The sequence below is a fragment of the Polypterus senegalus genome, chromosome 12, assembly GCF_016835505.1.
Source record: "Polypterus senegalus isolate Bchr_013 chromosome 12, ASM1683550v1, whole genome shotgun sequence".
Lineage (NCBI taxonomy): Eukaryota > Metazoa > Chordata > Cladistia > Polypteriformes > Polypteridae > Polypterus > Polypterus senegalus.
The window spans coordinates 44,201,779-44,223,626 of NC_053165.1; the positions used below are offsets into that span (position 1 = coordinate 44,201,779).

At 42.0% G+C, this 21,848-nt stretch overlaps 1 protein-coding gene across 2 annotated transcripts in view; it reads left to right on the top strand.

The window, feature by feature from the left end:
- plxnd1 (plexin D1) overlaps nt 1–21,848 on the top strand; it is a 243,171-nt gene that overhangs the window by 143,611 nt on the left and 77,712 nt on the right. For both annotated transcript variants that reach the window (XM_039771008.1, XM_039771009.1), the window contains exon 18: nt 7,461–7,736. In XM_039771008.1, coding sequence (XP_039626942.1) covers nt 7,461–7,736 — 276 coding nt within the window. The remainder of the gene's footprint in view (nt 1–7,460; nt 7,737–21,848) is intronic.

A 21,848-nucleotide genomic window follows, 5' to 3' on the forward strand; every position in this document is an offset into this window, starting at 1 on the left:
TAGAGCCTGCCTTCTTAACAAGTTTGTCCAGGCGTGAGGCGTCTTTCATCTTTATGCTGCCACCCCATCACACCACCGCGTAGAAGAGGGCACTCGCCACAACCGTCTGGTAGAACATCTGCAGCATCTTACTGCAGATGTTGAAGGATGCCAACCTTCTCAGAAAGTATAGTCTGCTCTGACCTTTCTTACATAGAGCATCAGTATTAGCAGTCCAGTCCAATTTGTCATCCAGCTGCACTCCCAGATATTTATAGGTCTGCACCCTCTGCACACAGTCACCTCTGATGATCACAGGGTCCATGGTCATTTTGTTGTGTATATATTGTGGAGGATTGCCAGCTTTTGGTTCCGGTCCTCACCCCCAGGCCGCCAGGAACGAGCTCTCCCGACAGCAGGATCGTGCCCTGGGGTCCAGCAGGGCCTCATGGACTTTGTAGTGTTTATACACAGCCCTGCTGGATACCTTGGGGGCCACCAGGAGTCACTGTAAGGGGGTTTGTGGGCTCTTTTGTGCCTTATGACCCGGGAGTACGTCACGGTCACGTGACGGGAAGGAACGACGTGCTCCCGGAGTGAAGAAAAGGACTGTTTGCCCTGACCCGGAAGGAATAAGGAACTGTTGTCTGATTGGACAGGAACGCCTCCGGGTCAGGGGCTATAAAAGGACTAGAAACCAGTCCAGACACTCAGCTGAGCTGGGAGGAAGGGTGGCTAAGGGTCTGGGAGTTGGAGGATTGGTTAAGAGTGTTGATAATTTATGAGTAGTGTGGAAGGTGCTTGGTGCACATTTGTGTTAAACAATAAAGAGTCTGGGACTTTTATCCAGCGTGGTACCTGAGGGTTCAAGGGAGCACTAGCGCCCCCTACTGCCACAATCTATGCAATATAAAAAGAACAAAAATCTTTTGTTAAGAAACTACAAAGAAAGCAGTATGGTGAAGGCAGTTATAAGTGTAAAAGTGGGGTGTAGAGAACACGCAGTGTCCATTTAAAACATCACAGTATGAACAAGGTATGGCCATTTTAAAAACTCTTGTGAAAATATATGTGTAAAATTAATGTTTTGGAGTATGGAAAACGAGTAATGGGAAGAATAGTACATGCGCTATTACAGTAAATCACAACCACACTCCATTTTTTATGTGGATATTGACTCAACGTAACCCGAGTCCGTCATTTAGACATTTGTTTTCAGTGGTCATGTATTTGAAAGGCAGGTTCTGTATGAAAGTAGAATGGGTAGTGAAAATATCCATCCATCCATCCATCCATTTTCTAACCCGCTGAATCCGAATACAGGGTCACGGTGGTCTGCCGGAGCCAATCCCAGCCAACACAGGGCACAAGGCAGGAACCAATCCTGGGCAGGGTGCCAACCCACCGCAGGACACACACAAACACACACTAGGGCCAATTTAGAATCGCCAATCCACCTAACCTGCATGTCTTTGGATTGTGGGAGGAAACCGAGCGCCGGAGGAAACCCACGCGACACGGGGAGAACATGCAAACTCCACGCAGGGAGGACCCGGGAAGCGAACCCGGGTCTCCTAACTGCGAGGCAGCGTAGTGAAAATATTCATATAAAATATACAAGTAGTATCATGCTGCATCTGAATGAATATGAGAGTAAAGGGATTGGTACAGCTGACGCTAATATAAAAACTTAACATGCTGTCTTTATGGTCTTGTTGAGCGCAGGAGCTTTCAATCTGTTATTGATTTAGTTACCAGAAATGGGTGGTCTCATGAAATATGAGATATATAATATGAAACCTTCAGGACACAACCTCAGACAGAATGGAAATGAGTAAGAGAGCTCACTCACACACACACTGAAAGCACAACAAGGCAGTTAGAGACGCCATTGATTAGCAGCAGTGAGCATGCTGAGCTCAGATCTGTCGGCACAATCTGCTGTCTTGTTGTTATAAACACTCATTGATAAGGATAAAAGGAGAAGGAGGGGAATACAAGTGGGAGAATGAGTGTGGATGAGTGTCATCTTCATAAGGTTTGTTTGCATTTTACTTAATTTAATTGGGGATTTAAAACGTTTCTCTCCATGGGGGCATACAGAGGAAAAACAAACAGTAGAAGTTGCCTTAATTACATATAAATATTTGTCTATAGTTTTTCTTCTTGCATTATATTTTGTTTTGCCTCATTTTCTTTTTTCAGTTTTATTTTTTTTAATATCTTCCTAGCAGCCATACCACATGCGCTTCAGAACAGGTCATCCACTTGAAGCTAAGCATGTTCAGGCTCGGCCAGTACTTAAATGAGAGACCAGCCAGGAAAAGCTTGGGTCACTGCTGGAAGAGGTGTTGGTGTGGCCAGCAGGGGGGGTGCTTACCATGTGGTCTGTGTGTGGATCCCAGTGCAGTGAAGGGGACACTGTGCTGTAAATATCAGATGAGACGTGAAACCAAAGTGCTGACTCTCTGTGGTTATAAAGGATCCCTGGGCATCATTCGTAAAGAGTAGGGTGCATCCCGATGTCTTGACTAAATTGTCCATGACGCACACATCGATTTTGGCCCCCTAATCATCACCTCTCTCTAACTGGCTAACTGTCTCTCTCACCCCTTCTCCACCTGGAAGCTGTGTGGTGAGCATACTGGCGCAAACATGGCTGCCGTCACATCATTCAGGTGGGTGCTACACATTAGTGGAGGTTGAAGTGGTTGCCATCTGTCTATGAAAAGTGAGTTGAGTAGCGAAAAAAGTGCTATTATAAATGTGAATTATTATTATTGTATAATCCATCCATCCACTTTCCAGCCCGCTGAATCTGAACACAGGGTCACAGGAGCCAATCCCAGCCAACACAGGGCACAAGGCAGGAACCAATCCCAGGCAGGGTGCCAACCTACCGCAGGACACATACACATCAAGCACCAATTTAGGATCGCCAATCCACCTAACCTGCATGTCTTTGGACTGTGGGAGGAAACCCACACATACATGGGGGGAACATGCAAACTCCACGCAGGGAGGACCTGGGAAGCGAACCCAGGTCTCCTAACTGTGAGGTAGCAGCGCTACCACTGCGCCATCGTGCCGGCCATTATTGGGTAATTCAAAGGTAAAATCAAATTCTGCAAGAAGTGCATATACAGTGTGACAAAACCACCCAACCTGACACAGACAGACACAGGAGGCACACCTATAAAAACACAAGCTTTTTATCTTTCTTCACTCGTGAAGAACGTCTTCCCCATTCCCATGAGCCCACAACACAGTCCAAGCACCAAACACAATACTTTTCTTTCCCTTCCATTCCTCCTCGGCAAGCTTCGTCTCCCTCCTCCCGACTGGTGTCTGCTAGCTCCTTTTATATAAATGTGGCAGAAGAACCATCCACACGGGCTCTGGAGCACCTGCAGCGCCCTCTGGCAACACCCCCAGATCCTAACAGAGCTGTAGATAACTCCATCTCCCATGAAGCCCTGCAGGAGTCCAAGGCACCACTGCAACCCATGGGGGCTGCTATGTAGCGTCCTGGGGAGGTACTGTTCTGCCCACGCTTGCTCACCCGGTCCTCTCAGTGAAGAGGCATCCCGGCCGGGCAAGGACCCCAGCTGTCTGTGACAATAGCAATTAAAAATATATTAATATAACATTTCGATTTGGTCTGGTATAATATTACGCACCCAATCCCTTTCCCTCAAGGCAGCTTCTTCCTCTTTGGATAGAGACACCCATTTTTAGTATCACTCATTGAATTGACCCTTTATAGTCTAAGAGTTTTCCCTGGAAAACCTGGCAGGGGTCGCTACTGGATAGGCCTGGTTTTGTTACTCTGTGTCAGGGCTTTGGTTGTTTGATGTGAACGTCGACTTATCGTTATTTTCACTCATCCATTCCTCACCACGCAAAGCTATCAGTCATTAGCATTACACACACAAATCTCATTCCCTTGGCCTGAGAGGATGCAAAAAAAGTCACTTCCACGCTGTTGTTGCTGGCATATAACGTCAGACAGCAGAATAGGCCAAGACCGATTTTCTTATTTTTAGACCCTTATTTGGTATTTTATTATTATTTTTGATTTTTTTGACTCTTCTACTACATGGTTTGCCTATTTTTAAATTTTTCTTCCTAAACCTAGCAGTTAGACACATACTCACGCACACATACACGGACGCTTCTCCTTTTACCAAGGTGGCTATGAATATATGAGAATGTGTGGGTCACAGACTTGGGTCCGGGTTTCTGAAAAAAATCAGCTTTATTGTTGTGGAGACAGGAATGTTCTCAAACAGGAGCTGTCACTTAAACACACGCAGCATGCAAGCAGTGTCAATGACATCGTCCTGCATTCGCTCCCGTCTCAGATCAAAAGAACAGATAGCCTTCCCGCACAAGAGAGGAGCCAGGTCAGCGACCGGTTTGAAATGTTCCCCGCATCAACCAACTGGCGACAGACTCGTCACACAGTGTGCCTGTGAACTTGTAACTGAACCGGCAGTGGACAACCAATTCCTGTCTGTTTCAGCACACCGCGCAGTTGGGTTGCTGTCAAGTACCGTGCAGTTGGGGGGTTGTTGGGGGCCTCAGAAATTTCACAATATTTATATAGCAATGCAGTGTTAATACACAATGATAAAATATCTATTCTTCATAATCTGAAAAGCAACTTGACCAGACCACCCCAGTGGGGGGTTCCACACAGACACACTTACTGTATATCATTGGTCATCTCAAGTGTCGAATTGGCTGCAGGCCTAGTTATACGCACATGGCTAATAGATAAATGTTGTGATGTGCTGACTCATTACTGACCTGTGAATCGGATCATCAAGTAGACAGCAGACACTTTTTAGGCAATTTGTTTCACAGCAAATAAAATATATTGTCACAGTTTTACACTGATTATAAAGACATTCTGTTGCACAGATGGTAACATTTGTTCTCCTGCAACTGTGTATGAAAGCTAGGAGTACACAGTAACACATCTGAACAGGTGGATTACAAACGTATGGGTGCCACTTGTTTAGGACGGCACACATTCAATTCCCTTCCTGTCCAATGGCCTCCTCATCTTGTGCTAGCGTTGTTGTGAATCAACTGTCTGTGGGTGCATCGCTCCTCTTTGTATTAAATTCTTATTGTTCACAAGAAATTTTGATGTTTCATGTCTTGTTTAATTTTCAACCTGTTTAAAGATTTGTGAAGCCTTTGTATTTGAACTATTCAGACTGAAAAATACCAAGAAAAACTGTCCCTTCCCCTTTGATGAATGGAGATAATCCAACATTTTCTATAGCTACTGTATATCTATATCTATAGTCATGGGGAAAAGAATGTAAATTCTCCTTCAGTTTTATGATATCATTAATCAGGGTTTAAATCACAATTGTGTTGTCATCACTAACTTCCATAACAAGAGATATGCAACCTCAGACGACAAATTAAACATAACAGATTTCAGGAAGCAAACATTCAGAAACCATGTGGGAAAAAAAACAAGTCCACCCTTCCAACTTCCACAATAATTAACGGCGCATTTAACAGTGAGGTGTTACTAATCGCATGCACAAGATTAGCAAATCACCGGGACATGTGACAAAGTCTATAAAAAGAAAAGCTTTTAGCTGTTTGGTGTTCTGGAGCACTCAGGGTTGTGTTCACATCATGTCAAGAAGAAAGGACATCAGCCATGACCTCAGATTAGCAATTGTTTCTGCTCATCAATTTGAGAAGGGTTATAATTTGAAATTCGCCATTCTACGGTGATTTGGATAGTTTCCATATGGAGAACTTTTAAGTCAGTTACCAATCTTCCCAGGGTTGCACACCCCAGCAAATTCAGCTCAAGGTCAGGCCTTGTAATGCTCAGAGAAATTCAGAAAAACCCAAGAACTTTATCACATGACATACTGTCTGTGGTGAGCATATTACATGTTCACACTAATGACAGTACAATTACAAAAAGACCCGACAAATATGGCTTTCTTGAAAGGGTGGAAAGGCAAAACGCCCTTCTTTTTTGGGTTACGTTATACCAGATTTCATCTAAACAAACCACAGACATTTTTGAACAATGTCCTTTAGACTGATGAGACCAAGGTGGCGATATTTTGGTCATCATGCACTGTGACACAGCATATATCACCATAAGTACCTCATACCAACTGTCAAGTGTGGTGGTGGAACGTGTAACGATTGAGGCTTGTTTTGCAACCATGGGACCTCGAAGACTAGCCGTCATTGAGACAAGCATGATCTCCACTTCAAACCAAAATATTATTGAGAGGAAAATGATGGCATCTGTCCAACTATGGGATGAAACTGGATCAGGCAAAAAGACAATGATCCAAAGCACACCACCAAATCAAAATCTAAGAGAAGTCAGGAGCATGAGCTGAGACCACATTGCTGCACCCACCACGCGAAGAACCACCTGGATTGGGACCTGAGTATAGCTGTTGACACCTCAGCACCACACTGGAAGTGCCAATCCTGCCACCAAACCCCAAGTTTTCCCCATAAGTTGGAGGACCTGCTTGCAGGGCAGGATGCATATTAACATCACACACCAGACGAAGCAACTAAGGGCCTCACTCAAGTGCCCAACAGAGTAGAGTCACTGTTGGCATTTACGGGATTCGAAACAGCAATCTTTACGATTGATGGTGCAGATCCCTAACCTGAGAGCCGCCACTCCACATCTCAATGACTAAAAAAGAAAAAAGCCCAGGTGTTGGAATGACCGAGTCAATTTCCAGACCTCAATTCCATCGAGATGTTGTAGCAAGATCTTAAGAGAGCTGCCCACAAACATCAATAAAATGAAGCAATGTTGTCATTTCTCCAAAACGTTTCCTTTAAGTTATTGCTACTTGAGGTGGTTCAACGTGTTGCTGAATTATAGTGCAGATTTATTTTTTCCCCATTGTTTCTGAACATTTGCTTAGATTTTGATAAAAAAAAAAAATCATATTGAATTTTGTTAAGTTTTATTTGTCACCAGAGGTTGCATTTCTGTTTATAGAAGTCAGTGATGACAACACCGTCTTGATTTAGATCCTGACTGATAAAATCTCAGGGTGTTCTTTATTTTGTTCCATGACTAGATAAATATCTATTGATATAGCATTGTACTGTATATAAAGTGAAAAGTGTTTTGAAATAATAATAGAAATATACAATAGTGGAGCTTGAAACTGTCTGCAATGATTCAGCCATATTTGTGACAGCTTAGCATGCTCCTTCATTTTGATTACTTTGTTATGTTAATTATGCATTTTTGTATTTTTTAAACAACTACAGTATTTCTAAGTTTAACAATATCAATGTAATTTTATATTTTATACCTAATTATAACAGGCATCTGCCGCTTTCCTCAATCAGCTTTATCTAAATATTTGAAAAGTGGCCTTACAGATGTGTTGACTACCCAGCTGTTAATTAAAAAAATAAATAATTCTACTTTTCCCTATGACTTTCAGACTTGCGCCATCCAGAGCAACACAATTGCCCTGTGCCCATCCCCAGCGGTTACCCAGGCATCAGAAGAGCACAACCCTGCCGTGGTGGAATTTTACATCAATAGCAAGCTCTACACAGGGGATGGCAGCTCCTCACACAGTTTCCTGGATGATGAAGACATTGCTCAGTCAGGCAAATTCAATCTGGAGTATTTCGAAGACCCTCAATTTTATACAGCTAACAAGGAAAAGTGGATCAAGCATCATGAGGGAGAACCCCTGACCTTGGTTATCATGGTATGTTAAGTACATCTGGATGCTCACGTGCGTGCGTGCGTGCATCCGGAAAGTATTCAAGACGTATCACTTTTTCCACATTTTCTTATGTTACAGCCTTATTCCAAAATCGATTAAATTCATTTTTTTCCCTCAGAATTCTACACACAACACCCCATAATGACAAAGTGAAAAAAGTTTACTTGAGGTTTTTGCAAATTTATTAAAAATTAAAAAACTGAGAAATCACATGTACATAAGTATTCACAGCCTTTGCTCAATACTTTGTCGATGCACCTTTGGCAGCAATTACAGCCTCAAGTCTTTTTGAATATGATGCCACAAGCTTGGCACACCTATCCTTGGCCAGTTTCGCCCATTCCTCTTTGCAGCACCTCTCAAGCTCCATCAGGTTGGTTGGGAAGCGTCGGTGCACAGCCATTTTAAGATCTCTCCAGAGATGTTCAATCGGATTTAAGTCTGGGCTCTGGCTGGGCCACTCAAGGACATTCACAGAGTTGTCCTGAAGCCACTCCTTTGATATCTTGGCTGTGTGCTTAGGGTCGTTGTCCTGCTGAAAGATGAACCATTGCCCCAGTCTGAGGTCAAGAGCGCTGTGGAGCAGATTTTCATCCAGGATGTCTCTGTACATTGCTGCAGTCATCTTTCCCTTTATCCTGACTAGTCTCCCAGTTCCTGCCGCTGAAAAACATCCCCACAGCATGATGCTGCCACCACCATGCTTCACTGTAGGGATGGTATTGGCCTGGTGATGAACGGTGCCTGGTTTCCTCCAAACGTGACGCCTGGCATTCACACCAAAGAGTTCAGTCTTTGTCTCATCAGACCAGAGAATTTTGTTTCTCATGGTCTGAGAGTCCTTCAGGTGACTTTTGGCAAACTCCAGGCGGGCTGCCATGTGCCTTTTACTAAGGAGTGGCTTCCGTCTGGCCACTCTACCATACAGGCCTGATTGGTGGATTGCTGCAGAGATGGTTGTCCTTCTGGAAAGTTCTCCTTTCTCCACAGAGGACCTCTGGAGCTCTGACAGAGTGACAATCGGGTTCTTGGTCACCTCTTTGACTAAGGCCCTTCTCCCCTGATCGCTCAGTTTAGATGGCAGACCAGCTCTAGGAAGAGTCCTGGTGGTTTCAAACTTCTTCCACTTACAGATGATGGAGGCCATTGTGCTCATTGGGACCTTCAAAGCAGCAGAAATGTTTCTGTAACCTTCCCCATATTTGTGGCCTCGAGACAATCCTGTCTTGGAGGTCTACTGACAATTCCTTTGACTTCATGCTTGGTTTGTGCTCTGACATGAACTGTCAACTGTGGGACCTTCTATAGACAGGTGTGTGTCTTTCCAAATCATGTCCAATCAACTGAATTGACCACAGGTGGACTCCAATTAAGCTGCAGAAACATCTCAAGGATGATCAGGGGAAACAGGATGCACCTGAGCTCAATTTTGAGCTTCATGGCAAAGGCTGTGAATACTTATGTACATGTGCTTTCTCAGTTTTTTTATTTTTAATAAATTTGCAAAAATCTCAAGTAAACTTTTTTCACGTTGTCATTATAGGGTGTTGTGTGTAGAATTGCACTGGATGCACTATAGATAGATAGATAGATAGACAGATAGATAGATACTTTATTAATCCCAAGGGGAAATTCACAATATGGAATATCCCATACACAATGTGAAATGGTTCTCCTTCAAACCGTATATCAAAGTTGCTTAGCCATTATATTAATTTTGTGAAAGGTCACATACCGCTGAACAGTACTGTAAATAGTACTTCACTAAAACATTAACTAGTGTGCAGAGATTTGTAAAGAAGGAAAGCAATACGATGTGCAAGTTGCATCTTTGATGGTCCTAGGACAGAGATGTCTAAATTGTGGCCTGCAGACCAGCACAGGCTCACTAGCACATCTGACTAGGAATATTAATAAGGTTCAATGAATAGCAATAGCTTAGATTTATATATTCTGCCTAATAACAGCAAGACATGATTTATATAGTCCTAACTACATGCTTACTTCTCCCTGTTGCTTTTTAGAAACATAATCCATATCAAGTAATAACTGCTAATTATTTGCAACATGTTAGCCTTTGCTTATTGGCATGATTGTGTTTCGCCTCCATATCCTACAACTCTGAGCAGCCCAGTAGAGAGGATTTTGTTCCACCGATGCCCCAAACAAGGACAACACTGTCTTATTAACCTTGGAGTCTGATTTCCTTTCTGGAATTTGAAATACCAGGAATTCTAAAATGTATGAAGGTCGAGGAAAAATGGCCAACCTTCAACAGATTAGACAGCTATCTTGCTACAAGGCCATTCACAAATTTATAAGTCAGTGATGAAAAACTGAAAACAAGTTTTGTGATTTAGTATTAGATCTGTGGAATCATCAACCTTGTAGATCAAGCCAAGTGCTAGCAAGCCCTCATATCTTAAAACTTCAGACCCTAAGTTCTGACAGAAATCCTGCTATCAGCTAGCTACTTGGCAGCCACGAAAAAATGTAAATTATCAGTCAACCAGCTGTTGAAAATCCAAAGTGTTTTTCAATTTTCAAGGTCAGTAGATACACACAAGAAGTTAAAGATGAACACTTGTAACAAAAGGAAACTTGGGGAAATACTTTGGACATAAGCAAACAATATTTTGCTCTTTCTGTCAAGTTTAATGGAGGGCTCAACCATCCACAACAGATTGCATTCATTTTTCCCCTCACCTGGTAGACGACCACTCACTGGCATGTCGACATTTTTGTCAGCATGATTTTTCACATGATTTGGGATGATGGCATGTTTTGTCATATATAGTAGGTGCCATGTGGCTTGAATCAGAAATGCTGTAAAATACCTGACACTGCACTGAAGTACCATCTTCTGAGGGTTTAGCTTTCACTGGAAACTCTATATTTGGGAAAAATTAAGATGTAATACTGGAAAAACATTTTTTTTTACATTTACATTTATTTGCGGGCAGTATGGTGGCACAGTGGTAGCACTGTTGCCTCGCAGTTAGCAGACCTGGGTTCGCTTCCCGGGTCCTCCCTGCATGGAGTTTGCATGTTCTCCCCGTATCTGTGTGGGTTTCCTCCGGGTACTCCAGTTTCCTTCCACAGTACATAGACATGCAGGTTAGGTGCATTGGCGATCCTAAATTGTCCCTAGTGTGTGTTGTGTGTGTGAGCTGGCGCCCTGCCTGGGATTTGTTCCTGCCTTGCACCCTGTGTTGGCTCGGATTGGCACCAGCAGACCCCCGTGACCCTGTGTTAGGATATAGCGGGCTGGAGAATGACTGACTGACTGACATTTATTTGCTTGGCAGACGCTTTTATCCAAAGTGACTTACAAAAGAGGTAAACAAAATCGAGTAACATTAGGCTGGGGCCTGTTTTGTCAACATGTGTAGTAGGACAGGTAAAAAAGTTATAATAACTAATAATTAACAATCATAGATTACAATGGATAAAGCAATTAAACGTAAAACAACAAATGAACCAAAAATATAAAATATCACAGAGCAAAGATAATCAATTAGATTTTCACAGAACAGATAGGTCTTCAGTTGCTTCTGAAAAACATTGAGGGACTCAGTAGTTTGGATGGAGGTGGTCAGTTCATATCACAACTGGGAACTACACAGGAAAAGAGTCTGGACTGAGACTTGATAGCATGCAGAGGTGGCATCACCAGACGCTGTTCCCTGGCAGACCTAAGTGGGTGAGAAGGAGTATAGGACTTCACCAGTGTCTCCATATACTCAGGTGCTGACCCATTGACTAGTTTGTAGGCAAGCATCAGGGGTTTGAACTTAATGTGTGCAGCTACAGCGACCTGAATAGAGAAGTGACATGTGCCCATCTCAGCTGGTTAAATACAAGATGGGCTGCTGCATTCGGGACCATCTGCAGCAGCTTGATAGCACATGTGGTTACTCCTGCCAGAAGTGAGTTGCTGTAGTCCAGACATGACAAGACCAAAGCCTGGATCAAAATTCTGTTCTGTGTATTCCATCAGATAAGGTCTGTTGTACAGCGTGAGCCTGCGTGAATGAGAAACACTAGAAATGTGTTCAGAAAAAGATAGCTGCTCATCAATCACCACCCCAAGGTTGCGTACAGACTTGGCAGGTGTTAGCGGCAGTGAGCCCGGCTATACAGAGACGGGGAGTTGAGCAGATTGATTGGCTGGGATCACAAGAAGCTTTAATATGTATTATAAAATATATTTTATTGTACTGAAATACTGTGATGGGCTGGCACCCTGTGTAGTGGTTGTTCCTGCCTTGTGCCTGATGCATGCTGGGATATGATCCATCTGCCACACGAGCCTGCCTTAAATAAGTGGAATAGGAAAATGGATGGATATACTGAAATTTTAAATATGGGTTACAATGCTGAATATATTTATTACATGGAAATGTGTAGTTCAAACAATGAGCCTTCTGTTTAAATAGAAAGCAACATTTAACTGTGATTTTCAGGCGTCGTTGTTATGTGCTCTGCTGTTTTTCTCAATAATATGCTCAAAGAACAGCATTTATTACATCTAGATAACGGCCATTGCAGTGCACTCACAGCACCTGTTTGATTCTTTCATGCCTCAAAACTCTCTGCCATTTTTCAAGTCCCACCTGTACTTTCCCATTCTGGTGCCCTCACTACAGTAAATTTCAGCATGACATACTTCACTTATTTTGAATGAAAGATTGCAAAAGGAATAGTTGGACAAGGAATTCACTTGTAAACCCCAAGTACTTTGACAGGTAATGCAGGAAAGGGACAAAAGGGGGGCATTTTCAGAAAAGAGCAGTTTGCTCACTACACAAATATCAGTTTAAGCCATTTGTATAATCCTTTGTGCATTTGCTGGAAAGAACCTCCTCCATGGGCTGTCCTGTTAGGCATTAATTCATGTAATGTGTTTGATGATCCAAATGTATAAAAGTATTGTACGGGGCCAAACTCCCTGTCAGTCTGTCAAAATCATGGTATGGAAGGGGCCAGTGCTGCCATTAAGATGAAAAATGGCTCTGAGGCTAAGGATCTGTACTGGTATCCCGAAGGTTGTCGGTTCAAATCCCCATCACTGCCAAAAGAGATCCTACTCTGCTGGGCCCTTGAGCAAGGCCCTTAACCTTCAATTGCTCCAGGGGCGCTGTACAATGGCTGACCCTGCGCTCTGACCCCAAGGGGTATGCAAAAACTAACAAATTACTAATACAAGAAATTGTATAAGATGAAATAGAGAACCAAAAAAAAAAAAAAGAACCAAAAATTAGGCATTTGCCTAGGGCTCAGACCAAAAGGGGGGAAAAACTCAGCCTCATGGGTTAGCTCAGTAATAAACTTGACCTAGGGCAGAAAATAAAGTCAAAGTGAACCTTATTGTCATCTCAACCATATCCAAGTATACAGATAGACGAAATTGCAAAGCTCAGGGTTCACAGTGTAACAACATGAAGTGCAAATAATAAATTAAAAATAGAATTTAAATTCAAATTTAAAATGAAAACACAAACAAGACAAGACAAAGAAGGAGCAGCAATATTGACGTGTAGTAAGCAATATGAACATTGATGCAATGTATGGTATTTGCAGTCTGGATACATAAATATAGTCAAAAGATATGTAATATAATAAATAAATAAATAAATAATAGCTATAGATAATACAGAAATTATCAGTGTCTGATAATATTTGTTTAAGACACGTGTAAACAATGACAGGTCAGAATGTTTCACAGAGTGTCCAAATACTTAAAGGTCAGTATGGGATTTTCAGTTCTTTTCTACATGCCCACTCGTCTTTGCACGAAAGTGGGTTGCATGTATAAAAGTTCTGTTTTTAGAGGTGGTTGAGGCCATGTGGAAGATCCCTGGGGGCACCATAGTGTTAAGGAGTTAATAAGTTAAGGTTAAGTTAATAACCCAGCACCAGTACTAGAGTTGGACTTGCTCAATGTTGTTGTCGGTATTGGAGATGACAGGCCATCAGCCTCCTTCGTGCTTAACACTTAACACTCTGACTATTTTGAACTTCTTGATCCATTTGTAAACACTCCAACATTGTAAAATGCTGACTCTGTATTATGCAGAAAACCTCCTGTGGATTTTGGCCTCCCGGTACTCTTTCAGCCCATAAAAAGTGGATCACTGCTTGTCTCTTTTCTTATGGCGCAAGCAAGCAGAGAGTGGAGAAGCCATGTTTATCTCTAGAAAGAACAAGAGAAACGGACCAATCCAGGCAGAAACATTATCCATGTGACCACATAAACATCATGTTTTCACTGGTGCACCGGGAAAGCTGCACAGCCACAAAACAATCACAAAAGTTCGGATAGTTATTCTTATAGTTTCATAAAAAATTGGAAGTTTTGTGAAAGGGTAGATATTTATGAAGTAGCATATATAAATACCTGTACCTCCTTTTCATGAGTAAGCATGAAGTAAATGAGCGGATTCACTCCCCTCATCAGCAGACTTGGCTTTTTTAAGTTATAATCCAACTTAAACAGTTCTCTTAAACGGACGGTTTGTATTGTGCACAGGTCTACCTGTTTTGCATCCATAGTTTTAATTCTACAGCTGCCAGTCTCCTTTAGTGTTTTCTGTAGAATAAAATGTTGTTACAAAGTATATTCTGAAAACCTAATCTGTTTTAAGATGTTCTTAAGCTCTGCCTGTCAAAGCAGCTTTTCCTCTTTTAGATGTTTTTAGAATCAGTGCACATGATCTGTGATCTGATGGACAATAATAGGTTTACACACAAGTACTTTTATGAGAAACACTGCACTGCGCAGAACAAGCGAGATTCCTATATACCGTATATACTCGGGGATAAGTTCTCCCGTGGATAAGTCGCGACTTGATTTTACTGTATAATTTCTCATATTTTATAATGTCGGTTGTATAAGTCAAATGCGGAAAACTCATGCTGCTGGTTTCTGTGTGGGTGCGACAATGCGCTGTATCAGCGGGTGCTCCTAACCTCTCTCTCAATTGTGCCTACGTGACCGCACAGTAATACCCAAACTATTCCAAGCAACATATGCACTGATTTGTGCTTTTTGTATCTCACACCTTTATTGTAAGAGCATCCCTTATCTATGATGGAGCATTCGATCAGAATAAAATATGAAGCTGGTTTTAAATTAAATGTCATTGAAGTAACAAAAGAAACTGGTAACTGCGCTGCTGCAACAAAATTTGATGCGTCTGAGAAACTAAAGAGAGTTCGGAGGAGACAAGAAGATGTAAAAACAAAAATAATTAAGTGTCACATTTTTGAACGGGCATATAATTCGGGGTCTGATTTTATGATCGATTTTTCGGGTTTCAAGACCCGACTTATACATGAGTATATACGGTAGTATTAAATAAGATAACTGTTCAATATAATATAAAAATAGTGATTACTGATTCTGTAGTGGGGTAGAGAGATCAAAGTAAGAGCTAAAAAGTCAGTCATCTATTTTCTAATGGTTGGTGACCACACAAGTGGGATGTACACACACACATACACACCACCCACAAGTTAGGGCCATTTTAGTATCGCCAATCCACCTAGCAGAGGCGGAGTGGTGGCTCTGAGGCTAGGGGTTTGCATTGGCTATCAGAAGGTTGCTGGTTTGAATCCCAAAAACACCAGAAGTGACTCTACTCCTTTGGGCCCTTGGGTAAGGGCTTCAAATCTGCAATTTCTCCATCCAGGGTGTTATGTTAACCTGCATGCAAGGAGAACTTGAGGATTGGCACTCCAGCCACTGTAAAAAAAAAACCTCACACTGTTCCACTCCATTCAAACTAGTGTGGTGGTCACTCATTGTAGGCCCTAATTTTGAATTCTGAGGTAGCGTGGTGGGTGTGGAAACAGTGCATGCAACCAACGCCAAACCACACACACCAATCCACCTAACCTGCTTGTCTTTGGAGTGTGGGAAGAAACTGGAGCACCTGACAGAAACCCATGCAGACACGGGGACATGAACCCTGGTCTCCATACTGTAAGGAGGCAGCATAAGCTAAAAAATGTGCCCAAAAAATATAATAAAATGTACACTTTAAAGGACATTGAGAAATCAAACATTCTTAAAATAGAACATTGAAAACAAATTTGATGTACAGAGAACGAGTGTGAGTCTGGTTTTATTTGATTGCCCTTTACCGAGAAATATATTGATTATTCTTTCTGTTTGTATTGGCCATACCTTCAGAAAATATTCAGTCCCCTTTACTTTATCACATTTTTTTATGTTGCAGCCTTACGTCAAAATTGTTTAAATTATTTCTTTCCCTAATCAAACAACATTCAATACCCCAGAACGATAAAATGAAAGCAGGATTTTGGGAATTTTTCCAAATACTGAAATATCACAACAACAGCGCCTTAACTGTGACACTTCAAATGTGGCTCAGGTGCGTCCCATTCTATTATTTTCAGACTGGCACTTTTATCCAAGGCAACTTACAACAATGGAGATACAACTGGTTACATTTCTTTTTGGAGCACAGGCAGGTCAAGTGACATGCTCATGGCTACGTTAGCGGAATTGTGTGTATAGAATGCCTCGGAAATTTATAGAATGTGTGACTTTTTAGGAAAAACATGAAATGTCTGTGTTACTTTAACATGCTATATACTTTCCTTAGGGATTGTATATAATACCTAAACATTGTACAGAAGCACTTGTTGGTTTGCCTTTCAGCATTGCGTAGAATGCCTGGAAAATGTTTGAAATTTTAATTGTTTCCTACTTTGAAGTCCTATTTTTGGCATTCTATAGATTTCCTTGACATTCTACACAATGCCTAATTGTACATATTGGTGGTAACAGCTACACAGTGTCAGTAGCAGGATTTGAACCCACAACCTCAAGGTTTGAAGTCCAAAGTATTAACCACTACATCACACTGATCATTATGGAGAAGCTTCCACTTTCTTTGGAGTCTACCTGTGGTCAATTCAAATGACTCAATATGTTTAGGAAAGGCCCACATCTGTCTATAGAAGGTCCCACAGTTGACAATGTGTATCAGAGCAAACACCAAGCCATGAGGTTGAAGGATTTGCCTGCAGCGCTTAGTGACAGAATTGTGTTAATTCACACATCCAGAGAAGACTACCAAACACTTCTGTACCATTGAGGTTTCCCAGGAGCAAAGGCACCCTTGTTATATTTAAACGGAATAAGTTTGGAACAACCACTAATCTTCCTTGAGATGGCCACCCTACCAAACTGAGCAATTCTGGGAGTGGAGCTTTGGCAAGAGAGGTAACCTGTGTGAAGTTGGGAGAGACTTCCACAAAGACGGCCACCATTGCAGTACTCCACTTATCGGACCTATTTGCAGAATGGCCAGATGACAGATGAAAGCCCAATTGGAGTTGGTGAAAAGAACTCTCAGGCTAAGAGAAACAAGGTGGTCTGGTCTGAAGAAACTAAGATGGAACTGTCTAGAGGAAAAGAGAGGCACCAGTGCAACAGCATTCTAACAGGGAAGCATAATGGTGGCAGCATCATGCTGTGGTTGTTGTTTTTTAACAGTAGGAACTGGGAGAGGGAAAGCTGAATAGAGCAAAGTACAGAGATACCCTTAAAGGAAAACCTGCTAAAAAACATTCTGGACTTCAGACTAAGCTGAAAGTTCACCTTCCAACAGGATGATGACCCTAAACACAAAGCCAAGACAACCCAGAAGTGGTGCAGTGAAAACTGTGTCAACGTCCTTGAGTGGCCAAACCAGAGCTGAGACTTGAACCCAAGCAAACATCTCCGAAGAGACCTAATGGGCTGCAGCCAACCTGACAGAGCTTGAGATGATCAATGATAGAAGAATGACAGACAATCCCTAATCCCAGGGGTGCAACGCTTAACACGTCAGCTCCAAGAGGAGCCCAGGTTGTAATCACTGCCAAAGGGGCATCGACAAAGTACTCAGTAAAGGGTGTGAACTTCTAAAATCAGGTTTTCACTTTATGGTATTGAGTGTTGCTTGATGAGGGCAAAACTAAATTTAAATGATTTTATCGTAAGGCTACAACATAACAAGATGTGTAAAAAGTGAAGGGGTCTGAATGCTCTCTGTAGGCACTGTAAGCAAACAAAGAGCTGGCTTTATTGACCTCTAAGGTACGGAGCTAAGTCACTGACTGGCACTTTAAATCAGTAATTGTCAGTTATCGCATTTCATTTGTGGTTTTGCCTAAAGGGGGATTTAATCTATCATAACTACTAAAATGGATTTCTTTTCAAAATGTTTTTTCTGTTTAACCGCAGATGCAAGTGGCTGCCTAGTGCATATTAAAACGAGCTTTGACGCATTTTATTTATATTCGGAGATTTAACTCTTCATTGTCCTTTATAATCGCAGGATCTGCTTAGCATCTTAAGAGAGCTGTTTTTCTGGTCTGAAATCTCACATATTGATAGGGAGGTAGAGGATCATTTCCTATATATTAGATTTACCTTTTGAAGACATGGAAATGTTTAGTCTACCAAAAATAAAACCAACAAACGGTAAACTGTCTACTTTGACCCTGTCTGTGTTAGGCAGTGGGTGGAGGCCAGAGCTGTCCTCATCAACGCGAAACATCAAAGTAAAACATTCATTTAGGATCTTTGTCTCCACTTCAGGCATCTCTGCCTCTGACTGTTACAGCTCCTTTATTTTAAGCATCACCACTTTCTGTCTCCAGTGAGATTAATAAACTAAGTTTGCTAAGAATTTGCTTGAATGAGGGACCTGCAAGTTTCTTTTAACTCTGCACTACATATACTTATGTTGAAGCATTAATATACACAACATGTGAAATGTTATGAGTGAAAACATTGCAAGTGCTCTTATTTAAAGCAGCGAGACATAAAGTACGGCAAGTGCTCAAGGACAAACTAAAACACTAAACTTAGCAAGACAGCACAATTCTTCGGGACGGACTTTCTCACAGTAAGAGAGACTGGTTAGCATGTCTATGGTTAATTTCTGACTTGCGCCTGATGCTCCACATTTCCAATAATCCTGTAACCATGAGAAGCAAACATGAAAAATGGACAAGTCACTCTGTACAGGTCCTGGGGAGTTTAAGAAAAAATAACATCATACTCAGTGACATTGTACAAATGGCATCTAGTATAAAAATACACTTTCCACATAAATTAGCTTTGTGTGTTTGGATTAACATTGGAATACGTCAGGTGAAAGGTCTCAAAGTCTAATTTTGTTTTACTCCGTCAGTATATATTATGGGGCCTGATAATTTGAGGGCATTTACTTGAACTTGGCACATCAAGCTGTTCTTTTTATTGTGTCATTTACTGCTGAGCAGAGACTTAATGTTGTTGGTGGAATGTTGACGCGAACTCTACATCATTTCTGCTTGTGTTTTATTAATTACAAATTGCACGTGTTACAAGTACAGTAGTTATACTGATGCCTGCAAAAGGCTTATGAAATGTATTGTGCGCCCAGGAGGACGAGAGGAGGGCTTGTGCCTCCTCCACACCGCGAGGGGGCGTCCGTCCTGGTTTTGTTGGGAGCCACAGGTCGAAGGCATGGAAGCCCTACCCTGTAGGGGCCCGTGGTTACCGCCAGGCGGCGCCCCGATGCCGGTTTATCCCGTGCAGTCGCCGGCCGGGGCGCCTTGGAGGACGTGAGGAGGGCTTGTGCGAGGGGGCGTCCGTCCTGGTTCTGTTGGGGACCACGGGTCAAGGGCATGGAAGCCCAGCCCTGTAGGGGCCCGTGGTCAATGCCAGGCGGTGCCCCAGTGCCTAATTATCCCGGGAGCCCGGCACTTCCGCCACACCAGGAAGTGCCGGGGGGAAGACTTTATGTGGTGCCCGGAGAGCTGCCAGGAAGGCAGCCGACACTTCTGCCACGCTGGGGCGTGGCCAAGGAACAGATGGCGGAAACACCTGGGGCTCATCCGGGGGCATTATATAAGGGGCCGCCTCCCTCCAGTGTGTGGTGGAAGTCGGGAGGCAGAAGACGGAGCTGGAGAAAGGACAGGAGGCGGCCAGAGGAAAGGCACAGTGACTGTGGGCCCTGGACTTTTGGGGGATTCGGTGCAGAAGGCACTGGGGTTGCGTGAATGCATAACTTGTATATAGTGGATAATAAACAGTGTGTGGTGAAAAATATGTCGTCCGTCTGTCTGTGCTGGGGCCAGCGTTCACAGTATGTATTTGGTTCTAAGGTGACAGAGTGGTGCAGTGATTAGCATGACTTGGATCCTGGGATACTCTTTCTGAAGTTTAACAACAACAACAACAGCATTTATTTCAACAGCACATTGTCATGAACAGAATTAGTGCTTTTCAAGATTTAAAAAAAAAACATGGCAAGAAAAGAAAACAAATTAGACACAGATCAGAACATGAATGAGCAAATGTCATTTTCTAGCCCTCTTAATCCAGACCAGGGTTGCTGGAGCCTATCTCAGCTGGCATAGGGAGCAGGCAGGAGCAAACCCTGGACAGGGCACCAGACCTTCACAGGGCAAACACACTCAAATTTTCTGCCGTCAATCCACCTAACCTGCTTGTCTTTGTAGTGTGAGAGAAAAACAGCACATCCAGAGGACACCCACACAAGGAGGACATGCAAACTCCACACAGGGAGGAACCGGGACATGAACGCTGGTCTCCTTACTGCAATGCAGCAGCACTACCACTGTGCCACCCTGAATGAATAAATAAGATAATAAAAAGCAGTAAATAAGAACACATCACTGTGCACTTACGTAACACAGATATACAAGGCATAGTTAAAGTAGAATCCTTATTTAGAGATTTTTTTTCTAAGGCTGTAATGATAATTCTGATGGTGAGGTCTGGGAGAAGAAGAAAAAAATGCAATCTGCAGGAATTCCAAGGTCAAAAGACCACCCAGTCCACACTGGACATTCTATCGAACATAAACGGGCTTACGCCGTCCCTTAGAGTTTATTAGGTTTCTTCCTAGAAGATTTGATGCAGTGGGGTTTGTGGATAATTAGGGTGCCTGCTTTCAGTCCAACATCATAGGTGGCTGCCTAGTGTTTTGATCAGATGGCACAAAAAAAAAGGAAAACAAAGCAGATAAAAATAGAAATGAGTAATGATTGTAAATATAAAGTATATAATATTTCAATGCATATACAATCTTTTTAGAAGTCTCACTGAAATGCCAAATCAAAAAAGTGTTGTTTTAGGAGTTTTTTGAAATGTTCCTTGGAATTAGCCTGGTGTATCTCTATTGGTAAAGTATTCCAGATTTGTGGTGCGCAACAGCAAAAGGTCACCTCGCCACTTCTTTCATGCTTCACTTTTGGAAGAATAAGCAGGCAGAACCAGAATCACATCTATTGGCTAAGAGTGCTTTCACAGAAAGAATTACATGACAGACATACTGTGTACACAATTGGTAAGCGCACACCTGATAATAGATAAATACTACACAAAGAATGCCAACATCTGTGTAGAAAGTGCAAGGCAGTGCAAGAAATACTGAAACAAATGCAATTTAAAAATGAGCTATATGTAAGAATGTTTCAAAATATTGGGGTGGAGGGGCTGGGAATGTAGATGGACAGGCACTCCAAAAGATAGATAGATAGATAGATAGATAGATAGATAGATAGATAGATAGATAGATAGATAGATAGATAGATAGATGTGAAGGACACTATATAATAAGATAGATAGATAGATAGATAGATATTTTTTTTTTATTTTTAAAAGCAAACTTTATTAAATAAACACAGGAATAAATAAAAAAAAAAACACAGTAAAAACTCAAAATCTTAAGTCTTACAAAAACACGTACACACTTTCCTAATGATGAATATTCATTTTTAAACCATTACATATTCATATTGTTCTTGGAGTATATATTTATCTAATCCCCCCCATTGTTTCCACCCTCCAATCCCACTTATTCTCAATTTATCCACCCAATTTATAAAGGAATGAAACACCAAAGTCAAAGCACAAATTGCAAATTATCTTCATCACATACACAAAGCACATTATTCACGCACCACATTTCCTTAAACTTTGCTAAATTATTTGTGGACTTATAAAAATTAAAATCCACTAATATCCTACTTTCACATACTTTTCTAAAAATACAACAA